This window comes from Bos indicus x Bos taurus, chromosome 21 (assembly GCF_003369695.1).
Source record: "Bos indicus x Bos taurus breed Angus x Brahman F1 hybrid chromosome 21, Bos_hybrid_MaternalHap_v2.0, whole genome shotgun sequence".
Classification (NCBI taxonomy): Eukaryota; Metazoa; Chordata; class Mammalia; order Artiodactyla; family Bovidae; genus Bos; species Bos indicus x Bos taurus.
Window position 1 is genome coordinate 64,888,059 of NC_040096.1, and position 25,890 is coordinate 64,913,948.

A 25,890-nucleotide genomic window follows, 5' to 3' on the forward strand; every position below is an offset into this window, starting at 1 on the left:
ACTTTTTACATCTGTCTTGTAGAGACAGTAGTCCACACTGTGCCTCCCTCATCGTGTTGTATCACATCAGAATAGAAACAAAACGATAGATGGGAAACAGTTTTAAAAATGGACAAATGTGTTAGTATTATTCTCTGCCTTGTTATTGTTCAGTTGCTAAGTCATGTCCGACTCTTTGCGACCCCATGGACTGCAGCCTGCCAGGGTCCTCTGTCCTCCACTATCTCCCAGAGTTTGTGCAAATTCATGTCCATTGAGTTGGTGATGCCATCCAACCATCTTATCCTCTGCCACCCTCTTCTCCTTTTGCCTTCAATCTTTCCCAGCATCAGGGTCTTTTCCAGTGAGTCAGCTCTTCGCATCATGGGGCCACAGTATTGGATCTTCAGCTTCAACATCAGTCCTTCCAGTGCATAGTCAGGGTTGTAGCCAATAAAACAACAACATTTTCTGCCTGCGTACCTATAAATATTGGCTTGGCCAGAAAATTTGTTCGGATTTTTCTGTAACATCTTACAGAAAGATGTTAGGGAAAAACCCAAATGAACTTTTTGGCCAAACCAATACTACGACTGTGAAGAGTTTTGGTCCACCAACCCCCTGAGTCTTACTTTGAAAGGCAAGAAGGTACTTAAATCTTCAAGATGATTTGAAGATTCTGGGATCATTTATCTCCTTAGTAGTGCATGCTGGGCAGATCAGATGAGAGAGTTTGTGAATGTATCTGGTAAGTACCTGTGCAAATAAATACAAGGTAAGTCCACCTGTGCTGGGGTAGTTGTGTAATACAACTCGACAGAATGGTCTGACGTGACATGGACTGAAGTACAGACAGACAAAGGGCTCGTGTGGCTTCACCACAGTGACTTTGGTCAGGGCTTCTGCTCTCTTCTTGGAGATTGACAGGACATTTTCAGCAGCAAAATGAACAGATCTGTAGTTTAGCATTTATGAAAACCTCTGCCTTAAATAGCATCTTCTGGCAGCCCGTGTCGGTCAGTCCTTGGCTGAGCTGAGCAGCAGGTTAGCTGCTATCTCTGCAAGAATCATCATGTTCGCAAATAGAAAAGAGAACAGAAACCAAGACTCTATTTTTAAAGTGTGTTGCCTGTTGAATGGGTTTCTGCTTTGGCCAGAACAGTCCGATTGAATTTCAGATTCTTGTGGCCGAAGAGCGGAGCCTCACTTCAGAACCCCTGGTCCGAGGGAGTCTGTCTGACCTGGAGCCCTGGCCACCTCCAGATCAATCTCTTTCCCTTGGGGTTGAACCTTACTGGCAGGAAGGTTATTCTAGGAAGCTCCTAGAAGCTGTTTCCCTGTTCTTCAAGTTGATTGATTCTTGCCCTGCCTTTTAGAGGCACACCGCACCATACGGTGCAGGGACATAGGACACCTTCAGCCCCAACTGCAGTGACAACCAAAGCATGTCACACGTTTCCATAACACCTATGGGTGGGGGCCCACAAGGCAGTTCCACTCTGGTGCTCACTTTCGATATACAGCCCATAACCTCGTGCAGTTCCTGAATCACAGTGGGTGTTCCCTAAGTGGTTGTTGCTTTTATTAGGACAAGTTTTCCATTCCCTTCATGCCTCTTGGTTGCCCTGCAGGGCACACTAGGAAGGTACCATGGTGTGTGGGAAGGGCTTGGGACTGGAGAACCAGATTCCCTGAAACCAGCATAAACCTTGTTCTCAGGAGCCTCAGCCTCCTTCAGAGGAAAGCACATATTGGGGCTCATTTGGGAGGAGGCCTTTCCTGCATCTGGGGGTGGGGGCAGGCAGGCAGCGATCTCCCAGGGAAATTCAGAGAGACTCAGTTGCCTTAGCAATCTTCTCGGCCTGACAGAGGAGTTACCAACACAGCCTTCCACTTGGAATTACACATTCAACAAATAGGCTCCTGGAACATGGTTGCAACTCTGCCTCGGTGGCTGGAGCATGTTAGTCAGAAACACAAAAGAGGGTCTCAATAAACCAAGGCATTAGAGAGAGTGGCAGGGGACCTGGTCTGTAATAACCTTTATGGACACAGGAGAAAAAGTTTATTTTCCTCAGGTCTGTTTTCCAGCCAATATGGATTACAAGGTCAAGCATCTTAAGAGAAACAGAGATTCCTGGTCTTATACCCAGATAGGGATATCTTATATGTTTAATGCGCTTTATGGCTCATGGAGCACTCTTCATGTCTATTATTTCATTCCCCCAATAACACCAAAAAGGATAAAGCTGTAAGAGTTCTCATCCCCGTTTTTCTAAAATAGGTGGATGTAAAACCAGGTGACTGTGTGGGGAAAAGGACTGGTGAGACAGTATCCTTAGCCACGGTCCAACCTGAATCTCAAATTGAGGGGAAGAAATCAAAAGATACTTGGTTAAGGATGATATTTCATTATGTCCACTGGAAGTGTTAACTACCAAATGTAGTTCTCAGGCTACGTTAATAGAAGTAGAGGTGCGGACGGAGGGAGCTTATAGTCCTGCTCTGCTCCACCATGAACTGGTGTTACTTCACCATGAACATCAGGACCAGATCTGAGTGCCACATGGCGTCTGTAATGAGGACAGCACCCAAAGCGGTGAGAAGTCTGAAAGCAGCTCTAATATGTGGAGCAGTTGAAGAAGCAGCAAGAGATACATACGTGGAGAGAAAAAGTGAAGGGGCATGAGCACAGTTTTCAGATCTCTGAAGGGCTCCTTCTCCGTGTGGAAGGGAAATCTTACTTTTTCTGTGAAGCCCGGAGAACAGAACTAGGAATACTGCATGGATACTACAATCAAGAAGATTTAAACTCCATAAAAGAAAGAACTGTTTTACGAGGATCCTATGGACGACTGTGTTGCTTTGTGAGCCCACGAGCCAGCTGGCCATTTGGTAAGCGTCCTGGGAAGGACATCCTGTCTCTGAGTAGAGGTTTGGATGTGTGAGACCTCACGTGAGGCCTTGGCCAGCCTGTAGACCCTGCAGGTTTCAGACCCAGATGAGCTCGTGGGTTAGGAAGACTGTTGCCCACCATCAGCTTCTTTCTCTGTAAAGGACTCTTGACTGTTCTTGCTCAGAGGCCTCAGAAACACGTTAGACAGTATTTGGAGTTGCAAGGCCTTCCTTGAAGAGGACAGGAAATCACTCCCACTTGTTGCTGCACTCCTCAAAATAAAACATGTGCAAATGTAATTGTGGACTCTGACACACACACACAAAGTGACCTTTTAAAATAAGTTTAACCTTCAGTACTTGTCTAGATTAGTCCTGCCAAAGCTTGGAGAATTCGTTTTAAAATAAAGCATGTAAGGACACAGGTTGAAACGTAACAGAGAGAAACAACACAAACCTTACAGACACTGACCAAGGAAAACGGTGTGACTGTATTAATATCACACGCATAGGCTTCAAGGCAGGAAGTGTTGCTGAAGATAAAGGGCCTATTTAATGATAAAAAGCATCAATTGAAAAAAATATAACAATCTTAAATCTATAGGCTCTAATATGTCTTCAAAATATATAAAGCAAAAATGGGCAGTTCTAAAGGAAGAAATAGAAGAATCCAAAAGCCATGTTGGCGATTCTGATGACACCTGCAAGAAACTGAATAAGAGACATAGAAAATTTGAAGAGCGTGATTGACCAACTTGACCTAATTTACATTTATGGAAACTGTAAGCAGTCCCAGTAGAATATACAGTCTCTTCAAGTGCACATTGAGCATTAACCAAAATAGACTACATTCTAGGCCACAACGCCAATCTCAACACGTGTAATAGGATTAAAATCATACAGAGGTTTTCTTTGATCACAGAGGAACTAAACAGTATACTATTAAATAATCCATGATACCAAAAGAAAAAAGAATTCACAATATAAATTACCAAGTATTTTGGACAGAACAATAGTGAAACTGCAATGTAGCAAAATTTGTGGGATGAAAAGCATATAGGGAAATGTATAGTTAGAAATCAGAGAAGGCAATGGCACCCCGCTCCAGTACTCTTGCCTGGAAAATCCCATGGACGGAGGAGCCTGGTAGGCTGCAGTCCATGGGGTCGCTAAGAGTCAGACACGACTGAGCGGCTTCACTTTCACTTTTCACTTTCATGCACTGGAGAAGGAAATGGCAACCCACTCCAGTGTTCTTGCCTTGAGAATCCCAGGACGGGGGAGCGTTATGGGCTGCCGTCTCTGGGGTTGCACAGAGTCGGACATGACTGAAGCGACTTAGCAGCAGCAGCATAGTTAGAAATTCGAATTTTGGAAAAAGAATGAAAAGTCAGTGACCCAAGCTTCTATCTCAAGAAGCTAGGGGAAAAAAAACAAACCAGCAAAAATAGAAGGAAAAATTAAAACCTAAAATTTAATGAAATAGAAAGCAGATACACAATAGAGAAAAAGCAAAATATTTTTGTTGTTTTTTGAAGAGTCTAGGTAGACCTCCATGTATATGGTCACATGATTTATGACAAAGGTACCATTGTACTTCGTGGGCTAAAGATGGTCTTTTCAATGGATGACACCAGAACAATCAGATATCAATAAAAAAAAAAAAAAAAAGAAAACTTTACCCCATCTCATGCTACACCCCCAAATTAATTCGAGGTCAACCTAAATATGAAAAGTGAATCAGTAAAGTATCTACAAGAAGATTCATGAAAATATCTTCATCATATTGAGGGGAAAATACAGGAAAGCATCTTTATAACCTGGAACAGGACACAAAAAACATTAACTGTAAAAAAAAAAAAAATGAATTTGGACTTCTTTAAAGTTAAGGAGTTTTCTTTATTAAAAGGCACCATTAAAAGAGGGCAGACTAGGAGAAGGGGTATGTGTGTGTGTGTATGAATGTGACAAAGGACTCATGAAGAATATATACAGAACTCCTACAACCGAAAATGAAAAAGGCAGACAGCCTCTTAAAAATGAGCAAAAAGACTTGAACAAGAGTTTCACAAAAGGAAAAAAACAACAGTGGAAACAAGACACGGCAGACGAGCCCATGGGAGTTGCTCTGTGTCACTGTTCATCAGGGAGACGCGAGTGAAAACCGCCGAGTACTTATACACACCACGCAGACTGAAGTGTAAAGGCTGAAGCTGAACGGGTGCCACCTGTGCTGAGGATGCAGGGCAGCTGGAGTTCCCATTCGTGCTGGCGGAGGTGTCAGTCAGTACTGCCTCTTTGAAGAACGGTTTGCCAAATCCTAGCAAAACTCAATATACACCTACCCTATAACCTACTCTTGGGTAACATACCCAAGAGAAATGAGCACCTGTGTGCACTAAAAGACCTATGTGAAAATACTCACAGCAGTTTTACTCCTAATAGCCAACAGCTGGAAATGATGGGCAAGTCCATCAACAGGAGAATGGATAAGTTATTTATGGTATATCAAAAAAGAGAATGTTATTAGCAGTCAAAAAAACCTGAATTCTTACTGATGCGGTGACACAGGTGAATTTCATAGATACCACATGGAATGAAAGACCATCGAGAAAAAGTGTGTGCTGTATGAATCCACTTCTGTGTCGTTCCAGAACAGGAGAAAGTAGCTGATGGTGGCACTCAGAAGTGTGGGCATCTCTGGGGAGGAGTGTGTGAAATGAAGCTGATCCACACCCCTAAGTGGCCTTGCAGTAACGTGCGTGCTGTAAGCAGGTAAACAAAGGGATGGAGCCACTCTAGGCACAGAGCGTTCTAAGCGTCAGCCCCGAGACCTGTCCGTCAGTTAGTGAACACTGACCAGCTCGCGGCAGACGGTCAAGTGCCGTGTCGGCTGTGTGTCATCACACGTATGTCCAAAACACATTGCGTGGACTCTCCTTTCTTAGAAGGCAGTTGGGATGTTTCAGAATAGATGTTTTCAAATAGAAAATACCAGATGTTTCAATGACCATGTCCATTGATCCAGAAGTTCTGCTTATAGGAATGTTCACACTGATATATCCACAAGGATATTCAGTCCAGCATAATTTATAATATTTTCATTTTATATATGAAGAAGGTAATGTCAGTAACTTTTCCAAGGTTATTCAACTGCAAAGTAATAAAGCCAGCATTTTAATCCTGAGCCATTTGACTCAAAACCCGCTGCCTAGTAATTGTACCCACTATGGTAGTTGTATTCAAAACAACCCCCTGTGGGCTGTGTTTGGCTAGCAGATATGTAACTGGGTGAGCAGCCTTTAGACTCTATGCTCTAGGTGTAAGGGCCTCCCTTGTGTCTTAGACGGTGAAGGATCTGCCTGCAATACAGGAGACCCGGATTCGATCCCTGACTTGAGAACATCCCTGGAGAAGAGAATGGCTACTTTCTCTAGTATTCTTGCCCGGAGACTTCCATAGACAGAGGAGGCTGGCAGGCTATGGTCCTGGGTCGCAAAGAGCCGGTCACGATTGAGTGACTATCACTTCACTTTACTTCCAGGAATAGATGGGACAGAGTTGGCCACCCAAGAGCTGCAGAGGAGAGGCCAGCCATATGCCTCAGAGAACCCTTAGAACTTCTAGAATGGCTTTATCACTCTCTCCCAGTCTAATATTGAAAGTCTCTAAAAATAGAGCATTGGTTCCTAAGGCTTTAGGAGGTTAGAGCTAAGACCAAAGAAGGAATTATAGGAAGAAAGATTTCAACTCATGATGCTGGCAATCAGAAGCAGCACAGTCCTAGGTTACAAGCTTGGCTTCTAAATTCAGTTCTCCTGTTATGTACCATGTAATTCGGACAAGTCACTTATTCTCCCTGGGCCTCAGTTTTCCTGCCTGTAAAAAGGGAGGATTGAATTAAATACAAGCTGGAATCAAGATTGCCAGGAGAAATACCAATAATCTCAGACATGCAGATGACACCACCCTTATGGCAGAAAGTGAAGAAGAACTAAAGAGCCTATTGATGAAAGTGAAAGAAGAGTGAAAAAGTTGGCTTAAAGCTCAACATTCAAAAAACTAAGATCGTGGCATCCAGTCCCATCACTTCATGGCAAATAGATGAGGAAACAGTGGCTGACTAATTTTCTGGGCTCCAAAATCACTGCAGATGGTGATTGCAGCCATGAAATTAAAAGACACTTGCTCCTTGCAAGTTACGACCAACCTAGACAGCATATTAAGAAGCAGAGACATTACTTTGTCAACAAAGGTCCATCTAGTCAAGGCTATGGTTTTTCCAGTAGTCATGTATGGGTGTGAGGGTTGGACTGTAAAGAAAGGTGAGCACCAAAGAACTGATGCTTTTGAACTGTGGTGTTGGAGAAGCCTCTTGAGAGTCCCTTGGACTGCAAGGAGATCCAACCAATCCATCCGAAAGGAGATCAGTCCTGGGTGTTCATTGGAAGAACTGATGCTGAAGCTGAAACTCCAATACTTTGGCCACCTGATGCGGAGAGCTGACTCATTTGAAAAGACCCTGATGCTGGGAAAGATTGAAGGCAAGAGGAGAAGGGGACGACAGGATGAGATGGTTGGATGGCATCACCAACTCAAGGGACATGGGTTTAGGTGGACTCCGGGAGTTGGTGATGGACAGGGAGGCCTGGCGTACTGCGATTCGTGGGGTTGCAAAGAGTCAGACACGATTGAGCGACTGAACTGAAGTGAATTAGATATTCTGTCTGGTCTCTGAGTTCCTTAAGCCAGTACTTTTGGCCACACTGTTCCTGTATTCCAGATAGGCATCCACCACCCCCAGTTCCCAATGCCACTAAGTTCCCCTCTAAGAACACAGCCAACCAGAGATTTCAAACCATAGGTTCTAAATCTCACTTCCCTACGTCCTCTCCTTGGGTGCCTGAAGAGTCTCATTTTTTATCTGCTTCAGTATCCCACAGCCATTCTTGATACGACGTGGTTTCCAGACCTCCTTCCATTTAGAACGTGGCCCTCTGTGTCCACTAACGGTGCAGCACCAAAGCCACTTGAACATAGGCTTTCTGGGTGGAAAGGAGAGGGTCTTATCTCCCTCATGCTGGCCACTGCACTGCGACTGTTGTGCCCTCTGAAGAGCCATGTTAACCACAGGTCACTGTGCTTCTTATCACGCGTGTAACCACAAAACCTCCAGCCCTTTTTCTGATGATCTAAAGCTGAACCCAGAGAGAGAACCACCCCAGGAACCTGGTATAGGTGTTGGCCCACACTGTGCTGTCAGTGTGTAACAAGTAAGTTATGAAACCGTAGCTAATTTAGTACATGTGCTTCTCTCGCACCCTCTCTCTCTTGCTCACTCTCTCTCTTCGCTGTAGGACAACCCAGCCTGCCTTCCACATGGCTTAGGCTTGGAGGAAAACGGTATTGCCCAGTGTGCTCTGGCCTTGCTTTACCCAGCAGCGCAGCAGGGTAGGGCAGTAAACCTGAGCTCTCGTCTTAGCAGCCCAGCAGCGTGCAGGGTGTCCTTCAGATCTCGGAATCTTCCTGAGCCCACCTTCCTGACCAGAGGCAGGCTTCCCTTGTGGCTTAGCAGGTAAAGAATCCACCTGCAATTCGGGAGACCTGGGTTCGATCCCTGGGTTGGGAAGATCCCCTGGAGAAGGGAAAGGCTACCCACTCCGGTGTTCTGGCCTGGAGAACTCTGCAAAGAGCTGGGCACGACTGAGCGACAGTAGACTGAGCTGCCTCCAATTTCAGATCACAAAACCCTGGAGCCTGAAAGCCAGAGGAGAGCTGAGCATCCATGTCGTACCCTCCTAAGGCGGGATCTCCGACAGCAGGCTGTCCAGCCTCATCCAGATGCCACTTGCATGTTTCCGTCTCTAAGGACTGAATATTTCTCAGTTAACACTTGCTGGCAAATTGCTATGTGGTAGCAGCTGTGTTAAGCGGCTTCATGTGCATAATTTCCCCCCCATTTCCTACCGCCCTCCTCTGGCAACCATCCATCTGTTCTCTGTATCCATGAGAACATACGAGATAGAGCGTATGGTATTTGTCTTTCTCTGTCTGACTTCTTTTCCTTAGCGTAATGCCCTTGAGATCCATCCATGTTGTCATAAATGGCGAGGTTTCATTCTTTTCATGGCTAAATAATATTTCATCGTGTACACAGTATACCACAGTTTCCGTATCTATCCATACGTCAGTGGACGCTTGGATTATTCCGTATCTTGGCCATTTTTAAATGCTGCTCCTGTGAACGCGGGGCGTGTGTGTGTTGGACTTGGTGGTGGCGGTTTGGTCACTAAGTCGTGTCTGACTCCTGTGACTCCATGGATTGTAGCCGCCGGGCTCCTCTGTCCATGGCATTTCCCAGGTGAAAATAGTATTTTCGTTTTCTTGGGGTAAATACCCAAAAGCGAAATTGCAGGATCATGTGATAGTTCTATTTTTAGCTTTTTGAGGAACCTCCGTACTGTTTTCTAATAGTGGCTATACCAATTTGCATTCCTACCAACAGTGCACAAGGGTTCCTTTTTCTCCACATCTTCGCCAACACTTCGTTTCTTCTCTTTTAGGTAATAGCCATTCTGACGTGTGTGGGATGATGACCCCTTGGGGTTTGGTTTGTGTCTCCCTGATCACTGCCAATGTTTACCATCTCTTTATGTATCTGTTAGCCGTATTGGTCCCTTATCAGATACATGATTTGCAGTCACTTGGTCCCACTCAGCAGATTGCCTTCTCATTCTGTTGGTGGCGTCCTTTGCGTGTAGCTTTTTAGTTTGATATAGTCCTGCTTGTTTTGCTTTGCTTTTGTTGCTCTTGTTTTTGTATCAGTTTCAAAAAAATCACCACCAAGACCTGTGTCAAGGAGCTTGTCACTTAGATTCTCTTCTAGGAGCTTTATGGTTTCAGATCACAAGAATATGGAGATTAAACAACATGCTGCTGAAGTGGATTGAAGGACAGATCAAGAGAGAGACTTGTAAATGCCTGGACACAAGCAGAAATGGGAGTATAACCTAACAGAACTTGTGAGATGCAGCAGAAGCAGTTCTCAATGGTACTGCTAAGCTCATAGCAGAAAGGCCTGCCTCAAGAAGCAAGGAAAGTCTCAAACAGCCTAACTACATGCAGGGCACTGGGAAAAGATGACCAAAACAAGCCCAAAGTTTGTAGAATGAAGGAAGCGACGATGATTAGAGCAGAAATAGAGACTAAAAAGACAACAGAGAAGAGCAGTGAGACTAAGAACTGGTTCTTTGAAAAGATAAACAAAACTGACAAGCCTTTAGCCAGACTCACCAAAGAAAAGTGCAATCCTTATCAGAATTCCAATGGCATTTTCCATAGGACCCACTCCAGTACTCTTGCCTGGAAAATCCCATGGACGGAGGGCCTGGTGGGCTGTAGTCCATGGGGTCGCTAAGAGTCGGACACGACTGAGTGACTTCACCTTCACTTTTCACTTTCATGCATTGGAGAAGGAAATGGCAACCCACTCCGGTGTTCTTGCCTGGAGAATCCCAGGGATGGGGGAGCCTCGTGGGCTGCCGTTTATGGGGTCGCACAGAGTCAAACATGACGGAAGTGACTTAGCAGCAGCAGCAGCAGGATAATACTACAGTTTGTACAGAACCACAAAAGACCCCCATGGCGAAAGCGATCTTGAGAAAGAACAACAAAGCTGGAGGCATCACACGCCCTCATTTCAAACTATATTACAAAACTGTAGTAATTTAAACAGCATGAGATTGTCATAAAAGCAGAAATCAGTGGAGCAGAATAGAGAACCCGGTCATAAACCCACACAGATATGGTTTATTAGTTTATGACAAAAGGAGTCAAGAACGTACAGCGGGGAAAGGGCATCCTGTTCAATAAACGGTGCTGAGGAAGCTGAACAGCCACATGGGAAAGAGTGAGGAGTCGTCCTTTAACAACCCTTTGGTTAACGCATTCTAGACTATGCAGAGAGCTACAGGAGCATAAATACGAATTAGGAAAGACTCGCCCTTAAGAATCTTTATATCTAGAAGTCTTGATGAGATATGTGTTACAGCGTGACCTCTGCAGTAACCCCATTAGGTAGGTCGAGCCAGGATGACTATCCCTGTTTCACAGTTGGAGAAACTGAGCCCCGGGGTGCTGCCTGGGGTGACAGGGCCAGGACCCTGGAAGCCAACTCCCAGCTCAGGCTGTGACCACACAGCTTTATCAGTTAAATGAAATAACTGGTTTTCAGACCCTCGCTGTTCTGCTGCTCGTGTTGAAGAGCTGCCTGGCCAAGCTACCCCTTCTTCTGACGCATCCACGTCCCCCTGTCCCCTGGTAGCCCCAGGGACACGGTGTCCTTGCCCTACAGCAGCTCTCTCCAGCTCACTTACCTTTTATTTATTTACATGTATTTCTCTCTCTTTTCCTTTTCAGGTTGTGATCAATTATTCAATCGTGAAAGGGCTGAAGTACAATCAGGCAACGCCAACCTTCCACCAGTGGCGAGATGCCCGCCAGGTCTACGGTTTAAACTTTGCAAGTAAGGAAGAGGCGACCACGTTCTCCAACGCCATGCTGTTTGCCCTGAACATCATGAATTCCCAGGAAGGCGGTAAGTGGGGCTTTGTCTGGCCTGGCGCCCAGACCCTCCCTCCCCTCCCTCCGCGCTCCCACGGCTCTGGCTTCCGGGGTGTCCTCGACTGCAGCTGTGCTGAGCTGACGTCTGGTGGATTTGCAGAGAAAACTGCTGCCTAACTCTAGATACGAAGCGCTATTAACAGTTTGAACGAGAAGAGAGGCCTCGGCATCGCCCCTGCCCTTGGAGCGGGCGCTGGCTGTACTGTGTGCCCGAAACCGGGCGTCCAGGTGTGGCACCTTGGAGCGGGCGCTGGCTGTACTGTGTGCCCGAAACCGGGCGTCCAGGTGGGCACCTTTGTCGCCTGCTTTCCGCATCCTCAGCGCGCATTTGGCAGAGTTTGGAGGGAACAAGCAAAACTGTGCTCTTGGATTCAGTCCTTCCTAAGCTTAACGTAGTGTTACTGAACACTTGCTGTGTGTTGGAAACTGTCTGGGGCAAAACAGGTCAGAAGTGAATCGATGGAGCCTGTTGACTCACGGCATTTGGTATCCAAGAGAAGAAGGATGGACCTGTGAACCGCTAGAGATAACATGTTGCGATAGGGGCGTTAATAAGGTGTGAGCAGGGCAGGGGCTTCAGGAGCATGGAAAGGAAAAGAAGGGACTATCCAGCTGGACTTCGAGCGGTGGTGACATTTGAGCTGGAGTTTTGACAGGCAGGGAGCTAACGAGATGAGGGAGTGGGCATCCTAGGCAGAGGGAACGGCAGATACAAAGGCTCCTGGGCCTGAAAGCCCAGCCTGTGCGTGGAGGAGAGCGTGCAGTGTCTCTGGGGCCCGAGGTGCCAAAGGAAGGAGGCTGGATGTGAAGTTGGAAGGTGGCAGGGGTTGCACAAGGAGAGGCTTCAGCCAACCTGGGAGACTCGGGGTGTAGACAGCGGGGTGGGGGCGGAGAGAGGGGCCAACAGGAGCGTCTGCAGGGTGGGCAAAGCAGAGACGCAGAAACACATGTGGCTCTTCTGGGCGGTCTGCAGCGTCAGCTTCCGCGGGAGGACAGGGCCCTCCGGGGAGTCGGCATCTTAGAGGCCAGCAACATCCTGCGCTTGGCTGGAGGACTCAGTGTCGGTGGGCATGGCAGTGTGGGGCTGGGCCCGGGGCGCCCTGCTAGCCTTGAGTCCAGCACACGTCGCTTTGTTTTTCTGTGTCTGGGTTTCTTTTCTGTAAGACGGGTGATGAGGAGCTGTTTTTATGTGTGTGTGTGCTCAGTCTCTTCAGTCGTGTCCGACTCTTTGCGACCCCAGGGACTGTAGCCCGCCAGGCTCCTCTGTCCATGGCATTCTCCAGGCAAGAAAACTGGAGTGGGTTGCCATTTCCTCCTCCAGGGGATCTTCCCAACTCAGGGATTGAACCCTCATCTCTGGCATCTGCTGCATTGCAGGCAGATTCTTCACCCACTGAGCCACCTGGGAAGCCTGATTCTATGTTTAAATGAACTCAAATATAAGATGTTAGTGGGCCGCCTGACGTGTTAATCTCCCAGTATTACTATTCGTGAGTATTATTACTGTCATTGCTGCTGCCAGAGTTAAGGCAGGAAATGGGGAGCCATGGTACTTAGAAGCTGCAGGGAGATGCCTTTTAAATAACTGTTGTGCCTTATAGATCCAAGCTTTGGGCCCTAACTTAAACCCTCGGAGAATTTGTAAATAATGAGTGTGTTTAGAGTATGCTTCCTGCAGGTCATACGCAGAACCAGCACTGGTAGAGTTCTTTCCCACTATGCAAAGACTGCAAGGTTTGTGGATCCTCTGTTGAGAATGGGGGCTGCATGGTGAGGGACCACAGCGGTACTGAGTGACGAGTGCGGTGCCTGAAACATTGGAGGTCCCAAATAAACATTGATTAAACCATCTTTTTTCCACCCGAGAGCCTTGAGCCTCAAGGTAGAGTGAGCTGAGTTTAAGGTTTCCAATCTGAGCGGCCTCACTTGCCCCAGGATGAGAGAGTTTAGCTTTATTTTATCTCTCTATATATAGATACATTAAGGTGGGGAAAAGGTTTTCATTTAATCAGATGGCTGGCTCAAAGCAACTACTATTGACTTTATTAACTTCACAGCAGAATCACAAAGAAATCAGCTAATCCGAGCCTCATTTTCAGATAGAGATCTGTGATCAGTATAAAAAATAACTCTTGCCAGGTAGTAAGTCACCTTGGAACCCCGATCCCCTCTGGGTGGAACGCGGTCCTTGTCGGGGTGGGTGGGTATGTGCTCACGTTGACGGGGGCCTGACCTGAGACTCTGCTCGTGAGTAGTCGTCCCTCCTGGCTCACTGGCCTTTGGAGGCCAAGAGCTGGGCCCCTGCGGACAGAGCGTTTCCTTCCCGTGTGTGTGGCCTGCTGTACCTTACAGACGCCTGAAGCGTGAGCTCCGTGAGCTTGTACAAAGGCGTCTGTGGGACCCCGACAGAGGCCACACCCCTCCAGCCCAGCCAGGGCTTCAGCTTCTGTGACAGCCGAGCACCTTTACCTGTGTTTGAGCTTCACGTAAGTGGGTCGTACAACGCGGACGTCGGCGTCTGATTCTTGTCCTTGACCTCACGTCTGAGGCACCCGCCCCCTGGCCCATGTGTGTCCGCGGCCAGCCCTGTCCCTGTGGAGCACGCTCCGGGGTGTGGCTGTGCCTCCTTGCCCAGTCGTGCAGCCCCTGGAGCCTGGGCAGGACCCGGGCAGCCTCCCCACCACCTGCCACTGGCCTCCCGCTGCAGATAATTGCGACGTTTCTATCACATGCCCTGCATTGGAAAGTGCTGTCCCGCCGTCCTTGGTGGGAGCCGTTCGCAGTGCAGCGGACCCTTGAACAGCACAGCTCTGAACTGGGTGTCCGCTGACACGCGGCTGCTGTTCCATGAGTACATCTCTGGGTCTGCGTGATCCGCGGCTGGTCCTGTGTGCGGGTGTGGAGCCGACTGTGTGGTTACCCGCAGGTTGTCACCTCTGCAGACCAGAGCCCGACCCCCACGGGGCTCAGGGCTCAGCCGTGGTGAGAAGAGTGTGTGCCTGGAGGCACCAGAGTCTTGTATCGAGTCTCCGCTCTGCCGCCTATGGCCCTGGGATAACAAGCCCTACTTCCTAGGGCTGACATGGAGATTCAGTGCGAGTGTTTATAGAGCACTTAGCGTGCAGTGCCTCGTGTGTGAGAAGAGTGTGAGTAATACTGGTTCTTCTTTCCACCTGCGGTCTCGCTGAATTTGCTTGTCTTTAGGTTTCAGCATCCTTGTTTGTAAAATGGGGTCAGAAGTCCCACTTAAATGGGTGGAGGAGAGGATTCAGTTGCCCAGCGCAGGGCCGGGCGTCTGGTAATCAACCACCTCTGCCCCTTCCAGTCCTCACTGGCATGTCCTATTCTGAGCCGGGCATCCAGGGCCCGGGCTCATAGACCGTGGACTCTCTGAGCTGCAGGGTCCAGCCGCATCTCCCACCCCCACCCTTGTGCGTGAGGGCACTGCTACGCATGAGCATGAGTGGCGCCCGCGTGCCCTTGTGCGTGAGGCGCAGCCCTGTGCGTGAGCGGGCTCAGTGTTTCTGGGTTTCTGGGTACCAAGTGGCGGGTGTGCTGAGGGGGGTTCAGAGCAGGGCTCCTTGTGATTGGGCGGATGGCAGAGATAATGATTATGGTAGTAAGAACATCTGCACCTTCTCACAGCCCAGGACGTGTGTGTGTGTGTGTGTGTGTGTGTTTTAACCAGAATCTTCTCCCACGTGCCCCTTCCAGCTGCTTCTTGGGCAAAGACTCCCGCTAACTGGGCAGCCTGGGGGTGGGCCTTCGCTGGCCGAGGAGGTGCTCCCGAATGCCCTGCTTTTTTTTCCTGCAGGTGTCAGGCCAGCTTCTGTGACACACGTTTACCCAGATGGCGAGTGGGGGCTAAAGGGAAACATGTCTGCCGCAGCCCTCTGGTGGAACTGAGACTCGTATTTAGGGCCCCTGGTTTGAAATCCAGGGTTTTTTCTACAGCTCTGCACTGCCTCAGGAGGTCAGAGAGGAGGGTCAGCCAGCTGTGGGCCCAGCCTGACCCCACAGCTCTGGGCAGTCGTCTCCCTCTGGGGACCACATGGGCTTGAGCAGGGTGGTCGGCGTGGCTCCTGGCGCGTTACCGCCACAGCAGACAAAGGACCACGGTCGTGGGTCTCGGTGGTCGGCGTGGCTCCTGGCGCGTTACCGGCACAGCAGACAAAGGACCACGGTCGTGGGTCTCGGTGGTCGGCGTGGCTCCTGGCGCGTTACCGCCACAGCAGACAAAGGACCACGGTCGTGGGTCTCGGTGTCGGGGGTCTTCATCGTCCCGACTCCGCGCTGCCAGTACCCTTACCTGGCTTCCTTCGCTGCCACCCTCCGTGGGCGCCCACCAGCGTCTGGTTAAAGCTGCCTGTTATCAGCCAGGGGAGCCGTGTTTATGGGCTGTACTTTGCCTCCAGGCCCGCCTGGGCTTCCCTCCCTTCCTCAGTTCGTTCTCTGTGCAGACATCAGTTTAGGGTTAGGGTTACAGCCCTGATAAAGACAACTGCTTCTGCGTGCGTCCATGTGAACCTGCTTCTGACTGTAAACAGGCCACTTTTTGGGGCCCCCGGTCTCCCCATCTCTGAAACTAGGGATACAGACTTGGTCAAGATCTCTGCAAGTCCTTCTCGCGCTCCTGGTTTAGGTTTTAGGTGCACTGTCTGGACAGAGTGCATGCCAGTTCACTCCTTACAGACGTGTCCCCGTGGCCAATGCTCAGAGCAGGGAAAGCCCAGAAACTGGAATGGTGGAATGTCCCTCTCTACCTCCCGGAGGACCTGGCACCTCCGGGAGATAGGCTCCTTCCTCACCCGTAGTCCTTGTTTATTACTGAAAAATAGAAAATACCAACGAGCACACACAAAATTCCACACTTGGAGCTGTGTTCCCAGGGGAGAGGTCAGGATCAGCTCCCCCGACAGATAGGCCATCAAACCTCAGTTAGGACTCCCCCAGCCTTAGCTTCTCCGCCTGTAAAATGGGTGGCCAGGCTGGTCTTAGACGGGATCCTGAGAAGTGAAGTTGCTTAGTCGTCTGCGACTCTTTGCGACCCCATGGACTGTAGCCTACCAGGCTTCTCCATCCATGGGATTTTCCAAGCAAGAGTACTGGAGTGGGTTGCCATTTTCTTCTCCAGGGGATCTTCCCGACCCGGGGATCAAACCCAGGTCTCCCGCATTGCAGGCAGACCTCTGAGCCACCAGAGAAGCCCACACATGGGTGCGCAGCAAAGCGCGGTACGCGTGGCAGGAGTTGTGAAGGCTGGCCTGTCTCGAGCAGGAGGTGGCACCTTGGCACCCCCCGGCTCAGGGTGAGAGAGGAGCATCCTGAGGGCCTTGGCACAGGCTGAGACGCAGGGGTGCCTCGTGGAGTTGGTGGCTGCTGCTGTTGGGGGGCAGGAGCTTGCCTGTTAGAGGCAGCTCTGTTTCCAGTTCAGGGTTGAGCACAGGGACTCTCAAACGGGGTATGTTGTGGAGTTCCGGGGCTCACCAGGCACATCCGGCCCTCACCTGACACAGCCAGAACAGCTCCACTGTATCTCTTGGGGCTCTGCAGAAAAAGAGGAGAAACCCTGGGGGCGTGGTGCACTCCACTCTGGCACGTCTCTCAGAATCTAGCGCTGCAGCCTTTTCTTACCCAGTTTATTCCACGGTGACATCACTGGTACCTTTCAAGCTGGTGATGGACATTCTCCTAGTCTTTCCAATGTCCGTGTCCTTAACTGATGCCCAGCGTGGCGTCACTCCCAGTGGGCAGGCGCCCAGGCCGGGGCCTCTCCCGAAGAGTGAGGCCCAGAGCCCTTTCCTCCTGTGTCCCACCTCTTAGCTTCCTGGAGTGGGGCTGGATCCTGCTTTTTGTAAACGTCTTTTCTTCTGAAAATTATCTAAAGTAAAAGAAATACTGAGCTGTCTTCTTCCTGCGGAAGCCGTGGGCACTTTCTATCCCCACCCCACCCCAAGGATCGCTGGGGACACCCACTCCCTCCTGGCAGCTCCGCTCCTGGCGGCTCCCCATGCCCGCTCCTGCCTGCCCCCTGGCGGCCACTTCCCGCACACCAGCCCCCGGGGCGCCCTACCGCCCACACCCCCAGTGACTCATCAGGGCGCCTTCCCCAGATCCCTGCCTGGTGTCCCTTCCTGTCCCCACACGTCCAGCCCCACCCGCCCTCAGGGAACCTTGCTCTGCCGACAGAGCTGTTTCCAGCCTGGACATGGCAGGGCTCCCTGTCCTCCCCCGCGCTCCATCGTGATAGGTAGTGCTCCCTGCCGTGTCCTGTTTGTCTCTGACCCTCAAACCCAGCCCACCGTCTTAGCTGAAAGGCTCTGGCTGTACCCACCAGGTTAGGTGAGCACACGCAGGGTCTTGCTGGTCCAGAGACCCCCAGGCTCACGTGTGTTCTCTCACTTTCCCTCCCCTCCCTCCCTGCCTGGGGCCGTCTCCCACTTGTTGACCTGCATTGTTGACCTGCATTCCGTGCACTTGGTTTGAGCCCGAGATTGGTTCATCTAGACTGTGAGCCCATCAAGGGCAGGTGCCCTGAAGCAGGGCCGACGGGTCCCAGGTGTCCGGGGGAGGGTGAGCTTGTGGCGCCTGTCTGTCTGCCTGCCTGTCTGTGCCCCACGGGCCCCTCCTAACGCCACGCCATCCTCTGCCGACCAAGACGCCATCGCTGGACCAGCAGCCTGTGGAAGCGGGCGCGAGGCGAGGGGTGCTATCTGTGGTTGAGGACACGGCAAATGAAACTGTCTCACACAGAAATCGCACCCATCTCCTCGGCCCGCCTTGCACCACGCAGACGGGCAGCAGAGGCATCTTCCCAGCCGGCAGCCATGTCCTCACCGAACTCCAGCTGCCGTGGCCTGTGTGTGCACATCGGACGTGGCACAGAGTCAGATGGGGCTGGGTTCCAGCACTGCTTGTGCTGCAGGTAACCCTCGGGCAAGTCATTGGGCCTTCCTGAGACTCAGTTTGTCCATCTGTACAATGGGTTTCCCACACCCACCTCACAGGGCTGTTGTGACAAAGGCATGAGGTGTTGTTTGTGCAAGTTTCTTGTCACTTGAAAATGACTAACAATTTAAAGTCACTCTTCATTCCTTTTTTAATATTTGAAAAGTTACCTAACCAATGTATCAACGTCTTTAGTGATCCCTTGGGACATACGGGGCCGGCAGGGCAGCTTGGACTGGGGTGGTGAGTCCACTCAAGGGTCCGAGGAGAGGCTCTGTCTGACCCCGGGGTCTCCCTCTGCTCCAGGTAGGACTTCATAGCCCTCGTGGGCCCCTCACGTCTGAGCCCCCACTGGCAGCCTGCTACCACCATCACCTTCCCGTCAGGAATTCCTGTCTGTGCGCGGCTCCCACCCTGGAGGAGGAGGACCCCTTCCACCAGCCCCGGGGTTGTCTCCCTAACACTATTGGAGGGGTTTCTTTGGGGCTTTTCGTTTTCCGTAGATCTGGCCTGGGCACCACAAGCCCAGTTAGGGCTCGAAAAGGGTCTTTTACAGAGGCTGCCTCACAGGTGCCCGCCCACCTAGTACTTGTTGAGTTGAGGTGTGGTAAGCAGCCTGTGGTCCACACAGGTGACTGACGTGTGACACAGACTCCGGAGGCAGGGGACGGAGTGCCAGTCCCATGCCCCAAGCCCTGTCACACAAAGAGCCTGTGAAAACTTGAGCAAGCCGTCTCATCACCCCGAGACTCGGTTTCCTCATTTTCAAAGTAGATGTAAAACCGCCTGCAGAGTTTCTGTAAGACTTGAATTGTGGCATAGACGGAATGTGGTTTGTGAGCTGTGAAGCAGCCTGAGAATACAAATTGTCATGCTTGTTCCTGGAGCAACCCTGTCCCAAGACTTCCTCCTGGGTCTCAGCCCTCGCTAGGACAGGAAGAGGCCTGGCACCCCAGGGCCGGCCCACCCCGTCTCACTGGGTCCCCACGGCAGCCTCTAGAGGCTGTCAGGGACATCTTAGGAATCCTTGTCCCTGCCTGAAGGTTGAAGGTTCACAGCAGTGATTCGCCTGAGGCCACCCTCGTGAGTGACAGAGACCCCAGTGAGCTGGCAGCCTCCGTGTTTCTGAGCCATAGCCCAGCTTGACTGTAGACTGGTTTTTAACGTGTACTTGGCCGCACTGGGCCGTGGTTGCAGCGTGTGGAGTCTTCTTGGCAGCGCGCGGCCTCTCTGGTTGCAGCACACAGGCTTAGTTGCCCTGTAGCACGTGGGATCTTAGTTCCTGGACCAGGGATCAGATCCATGTCTCCTGCATTGGAAGGCGGATTCTTGACCCTCTGGACCACGAGGGACGTCCCCGTGGGTTATTATGGACATTTAACCTGGCCCATCTTTATAGCCAGATACTTACATCTCCTGGTATAAGTCAAAAACTAGATAGCAGCCATTTTCTTTTTTCTCACTTGGCATACTTAATTCCCTAAAGAATGATGATTTCACAGGTCAGCGTTCTGCCAACTTTAGCTCACATTAGATAAGAGCCAGCTCAGATATTTTCGTAAGTGACCATCCCAGGGACTCAAGAACCCAAGTTCGGAACTTGGGTTGCAACCTGTGGCTCCTAGAGTGGACAGGGTGTGAGCATTTGAGGCCCCGCCCCCGCCCGCTTGTCAGCTGCCTGCCTTCATTCATGATTTATTCATTCAGCAGACACCTGGGTTCTCACAGCAGACACCTACTTGATTTACCTGTTTCTGCGCTTAGCCGAGATACATCTGTTCTCCACCCACAAGCAGATTGATTTTTGCACATCTCGGTCAGGCCGGGTCAGCCTTGCTCAGGACTCTCCAGGGACTTACAGTCTTACCCAGCATCAAATTCAAACCCTGACTGAGGCCTGCCTGGGCCTCACTGGCCCTGGCTGCCTTGCTCAAGCGTTCCCGCCCCATTCCCTCTCCCACGGACCTACTTCCGATCGCAGGGGCCTTCTGGCCTCCACCCCGACTGTGCCACGTGCTTCTTTACCCTGTGGCCCCTCCGCCCGGACTGCTCTTCCTGCGAGTAGCCGTGGCTCCTTCCCTGGTGCCTCTGCTCACGACACCCCGTCAGGGAGGCAGCACCGCCACAGCTGGCCCATCAGCTCTTTCCTGCTGTGGTCTGCCTGTTACATGTTGCCTGTCTCTCCTCTCGAGAACCTGGGTCCAGGGCAACTGTCCATGTCCACGGCTGCCTCCCCGGTGCCGTTTTTGTGATGGAGGAAGGACCGGGCATGTACCTGGCCTGTTCCGTTCCGGGCCGTGCACCAGTGCCCAGAGGGGACTACAGAGCTCAGTCAGGCGGGGAAGAGGGACTAGAAGGCACAGCATGGCCAGTGCTGGGACAGAGTGAGGAGAGGCCCAGCCCGTGGGGACCTTTCTAGAGCTTAAAGGATGGCGAGAAGTTTACCAGTGGAGGAGAGGGCAGTTGAGAGAAGCTGCCTAGCAGAGGCTTGAAACCTCTCTGCACTGAGCTCACAAGAGCAGTTCCCATCCTGGTGGGTGTGGGGGATCTATCGGTGAGGTTTACGAAAGTCGGTCAGTTCAGTCGTTCAGTTGCATCCAACTCTGTGACTGCATGGACTGCAACACACCAGGCTTCCTTGTCCTCCACCATTTCCCGGAGTTTGTTCAAACTTGTGTCCATTGAGTCAGTGATGCCATCCAACTGTCTCATCCTTTGTCGCCCACTTCTCCTCCTGCCCTCAATCTTTCCCATTATCAGGATCTTTTCCAGTGAGTCAGCTCTTGGCATCAGGTATCTTCAGAGGTGAAAAATTGCATCCTGATACCCTGCCCTGGAGCCTGCCTCTTGCCAGGGCTTAGAGGGAGGGTCCTTGCGGGTTCCCAGCTGCCTGCTGCGACCTGAGGGCCTTCAGCGCTGCCTCTCCAGCTACTACGCAGCAGTGGCTGCAGCCCGCGGCTCCTAAGTAGACTTAGCAATGGTTTGCCCGGCCAACCGGCCTGGGTCACTCCCTGTCCATGGATAGCACCCTGTCTGTCTCCCAGCTTCAGAGGAACACAGCACAGACAGGTGTTGCTGAAGGAATCCAGCTCAGCCACCGCTGAGGTGGGTGAGTTGGGGCCTCCCAACTGTGTCCTGACCCATTGTGTGGGGTGGTGATAAGAGCCTGTCCGGTGTTTGGGGGAAGTACACGCAGCGATGCGGAGGCTTAAACGCGGCGTATGTCTCTGCTCAAAGTGCTCGCCCTCCAGCAGGGGCGCACTCAGACACCTACCAACTGTCCTAAAAAAGCGGCCTGGGGCCTCGTAGGCAGGGCTTCAAGAAGGCTCTGAGCAGGCCTCAGAGTGGCAGGCCAGTGGGGCAGAGGTGGAAACGGGCCACACCACAGGCAGAGGAACCGCCAGAGAGAGGTGGGAAGACAGGCACATCTGGGGAACGCAGGTGATCTACAGCAGAGGTTAGGAGAGCGGGTCACAGGGCCTTGGGTGCGGTCAGGATCCCCTGTCCTGGGCTAGTGCATGGTGGAGCTGCAGGAGACCTGCAGGCTGGGTCCTTCCAGTCCTGGCCCGTATGTCGTAAAAGCCCACTCCCATTTTACATAGCTGTTCCTCTTTGCCTGTTGGGAATTACTTCCCCTCCAGTAAAACTGATGTTCCAGAGGGTGATACGTGCCCTCTTGTTTCTGCATGTATCTCAGTGCCACCGAGCAGTGGAAGGGTCTGCCCAGGGCACGGGGCCTCTGCACTCCAGGTCGGGTGTGCAGCGTGGCCTGGCCTCTGCAGCAGAGTGCAGGAGCGGCCCTGCCTTGTGACCTCAGGGACTCAGGCACGGCTGAAGGTTAGCCAGACTGCGGATAACTGGCAGGATAGTCTTACCTGATCTCCTCTAGAAATATCTTCTCTCCATGGGAGCAGAAAACTTAGAATAAATCCTTGTTGAAGAAGGAAGAGACGGGGTGCAGATGGGCACGGCACAGGCTCGAAAGCCGCTGGGCGGGTGGTTTTGGTTCTGGTTCTGACTGTGTCACTCACTTGCCGCAGGCAAGCTTCTAATCTCTGGACGTCCCTGGCCTGATGAGGTAATGATGATTCTGCTCCTGGGATGTGTTATGAGAATTTAATACAGACGTGAAATGACGGTTGCTCAGGATTACCTAAGAGGAGGGGGCACTGGCAGGGCTGAGTTGCTCAGTGTCAGATTCTAGGCTGCGTAGAAGATCCACAGCCCAAGACAAGTGATGCTCTCGGGCGCTTCAGACCAAAAACCGGAGTCAAAGAGCTTCAGCGCTGTGCAGTGTCATGCTTGGTTGCTCAGTCGTGTCTGGCTCTGTGCGACCCCACGGACTGTATCCTGCCAGGCTCCTCTGTCCATGGGATTCTCCAGTGAAGAATAACTGGAGTGGGTTGCCTTTTCCTCCTCCAGGGATTCTTCCCCAATCAGGGATTGAATCCCTGACTCCTGCATTGGCAGGCGGATTCTTTACCACTGCGCCACCTGGCGAGCCCTTCAGGAGCATGCCCAGCATCAGAGTGGCAGAGCCAGGACTCAAATTTAGCTCCAGGTAGCTTCAGGCCCATGCTCTCAGAACAGTGCCAGGCATGTGGTAAGTGCTTTGAGAAGTGGGGTACTGCTCCCAGCCCCTTGACACCTCCTCTGGCTCATCCCTTCAGATGGGAAGATTAAGTCCCAAAGAGGGAAGATGACCTGCCACCCCAGGCCCCAAGCCCAGTAGAATCCATGTGTTCATCATCCAGGGAAAGGTTTGAAAGGCGAGGCTGCATGAGCTCCGGGTCAGGGAGGAAACGGATGGGGCTGGGGAGGTGCCAGCCTTAAGCCCCTCCTAGGCAGCAAGTCTGGGGGATCCGAGATTCCTTCGAAGTCTAGCGTGGTACCTCACAGATTCATACATATCTGCGGTTTTATCCATGAGGGAAGCTGGTAAGGGAGGTGGTGCCTGAGCTGCACAGGTCACTCACCAGTGGGGAGAGAGGAGGCTGGGGAGGCAGGTTAGCCTGTAGGAGGCTTCGCTCACATCCCAAAGGAAGCATTTCCCACAGGACCTGCGGAAGCGGTGCTTCCTGTGCAGGGACCATCAGAGAAGGGCTATGCTTTCTGCTGTTTCATGTGGAAACTCAAGGAAAGAGTCTGAGACCAAGAGAGGGGAGGAAGCAACCCTCCTGCCAGCCAAGGAGCCGGGGGAGGTGGCATGGAGACAGAGACCTCTTAGCTGGGGCTTGGAGGCCCCCGGACCTCTGTCAGCCTGGGAGGGCAAAGGAGCCTTCATGGTGGAAGGAACAGCCCCTGTGCCATAGGTGCCCAGAAAGGGGTCCGGGCAGTGGGAGAGGCCAGGCTGCTGGTTGGGCCGGAACAGAAGACAGGACAGGCAGGCTGGCTGGGACCCGAGGGGAGCGACCGCGAGGGGCGCCTGGGTGGAGTGGTGAGCGGCAGAAGCAGTGGGCGCCTGGGCTAAGTGGTGCCCAGGGCTCGTCCTTCGGTCAGTCACCTGGTCCCTCTGGATCCGCACCCACCCGGTCCTTCCCCACAGCCCCCCAGGAGACAGGAGAGGCTTCTGGAAGACACATGGTGTCACCAGGGGTCGGGCCCCTCCCCCCCAGGCCCCTGAGCTTTCTGGAATCAGGTGGACAGGAGGGTTCTGATAGGTTGGCTGAGAAGCCTCATTAAAGTTTGACACAGTGAAGCCCATTAGACGGCTGCTGGCGTATCGGTTTCCCAGAGCCCAGGCCGGCGGCGGAAGGAGGAGAGGTGAGTGGGCAGGAGGCGAGCGGTGGGCAGGAGGCGAGCGGTGCGCCCCCAGGCGGCTCCCGGGGCCGCGATGGCCAGCAGGGAGTGGGCCTTCCACTGCTTCTGCTCCTGCCGCTGCCACTGCACCGTCCTTTGCAGAGTGAACTGTAGGTGACGGGAGCCCCTCCCCGGCCCTCCCGCTTCACTCCCAGGTGCTCGGGTGGGGGTGGGGGCAGGGGCAGAGCCCTGGGTCCTGGGGCCAAGTCCCTTCACCGACGGCTGCAGGGTTGAGGTGCTGTTCTGGCTAAGGCCTTGCAGGAGGGGTGGGCCGCCATGGTAGGTAGCGGACTCCGTGGTGGTCAGCGTGGGCTCCTGTCCCAGCAGCCCCGTCCGCGTAGGGCGCCTGTGGCCTTGGGAAGTCACTCACCATTTCCAAGCCTCAGTTTCCCCCTGATCTGTGACACAGGTCTGGGAGGCTCCACCCTGGATAGTTGAGCAGCTTAATCACGGAAATGGCACAGAGGTCCTTTGCATGATAAACCTGACCAATTTTATTGCACCTTATCCTCTTTGAGATTCTTTTCGAGGTTTGTTTAAGTCCTGAATGGAGCTTATTAAGCAAAGGAGGGGGAAAATGTCTTACTTGGGCAGTAATTATCCCAAGCACCGGGCTGAGTGGGACTGAGCAGGCTGGTTGGCGGCGTCCTGGCCTGGAAGCTGGGAGGCCTGGGTTCCAGCTCCATTTGTCCCAGTTCAGATGTGTTCTCAAGCAGGTCTCTCCCTTTGCCCCACCTCAGGGCCCTTCTACGCCAGGAGGGGGGGCATTCCTCTCTGGCACCCCGGGTGGCACCTGGGCCTCCTGCCGTCACCGTCAGAGTGAAGGGGTCTGTCCCCTCCGGGGAGGGGGGTGGGGTACTGGCTGGCGCTTAGTTGTGAGGCTGGGGGCCGCTGCTCGCCGTGTGGTCCTGGGCAGCCTGCCCTTCTCTGAGCTGCAGCCTGAGCATCTGCCCATGCTGACCTCTGGGTCTTCAGGTCGTTTCGACGCTGGCCGCTTAGACACAGCTTTAACCGCCGGTCACCCTGGGGTCGAGCCGTAACTGGTGGGCCCAGGGTTGAGGGCATGCTAGAGGCTTGTAGTGGAAAACGACCCAGAGGCAGGGTTATTATCGTCTGTGATAAACCATCAATTTATCAATGCAGTGATAAATCGTCTGGCTCTGTGACCTGAGGAAAACAAAGCCAGCTGCCCCACGTATCAGCTGACTCTTAGCCTAATTTCACTGGTAAGGACTGGGCTGAAAAGTACACAAGATTGACTTTAAGCAAGAAGCAGACTGGCAGGGTGGCGGCAGTCAGGATTTGTCTGCTGTTGAGCCAAGCTCGGGAAGTGGGGCAAGCCTCCCACCCCACAGGCTTCCTGAGCACAGAGGGGACAAGGCAGCTGTCTGTCTGTTTGTCGGTCTAAGCAGGGCTGGTGTGGACAGAGCCCTGGGCTGCTGACATTTGTCCTGGGCGCTGGTCCCAGCTCTGAGACCAGGTCCTGTGGGGCCTTGGCAGGGTGGCTCTGAAGACCATGGCCAGCCCAGATCACAGGCCTCGTTCCCACGAGGACTCCTCCTTGCTTGGCAGGAGGAGCCTCGACACCAGAGGGGAAGGCTGCACCCCATCTCAGAACTCATTGGCTCTGGGCCCGTGCAGGACAGA

The 25,890-nt window shown here is 52.2% G+C and overlaps 1 protein-coding gene across 17 annotated transcripts in view; it reads left to right on the forward strand.

Annotated features, from left to right (window-relative positions):
- Positions 1 to 25,890, forward strand: part of EVL (Enah/Vasp-like) — a 147,230-nt gene that overhangs the window by 97,044 nt on the left and 24,296 nt on the right. For 16 of the 17 annotated variants that reach the window (XM_027520713.1, XM_027520709.1, XM_027520707.1 and 13 more), the window contains exon 3: positions 11,293 to 11,470. In XM_027520713.1, the coding sequence (XP_027376514.1) occupies positions 11,293 to 11,470 (178 nt within the window). Of the gene's footprint in view, positions 1 to 5,528; positions 5,650 to 11,292; positions 11,471 to 25,890 lie in introns of all 17 variants that reach the window. The other variant, XM_027520718.1, reaches the window with a different exon arrangement.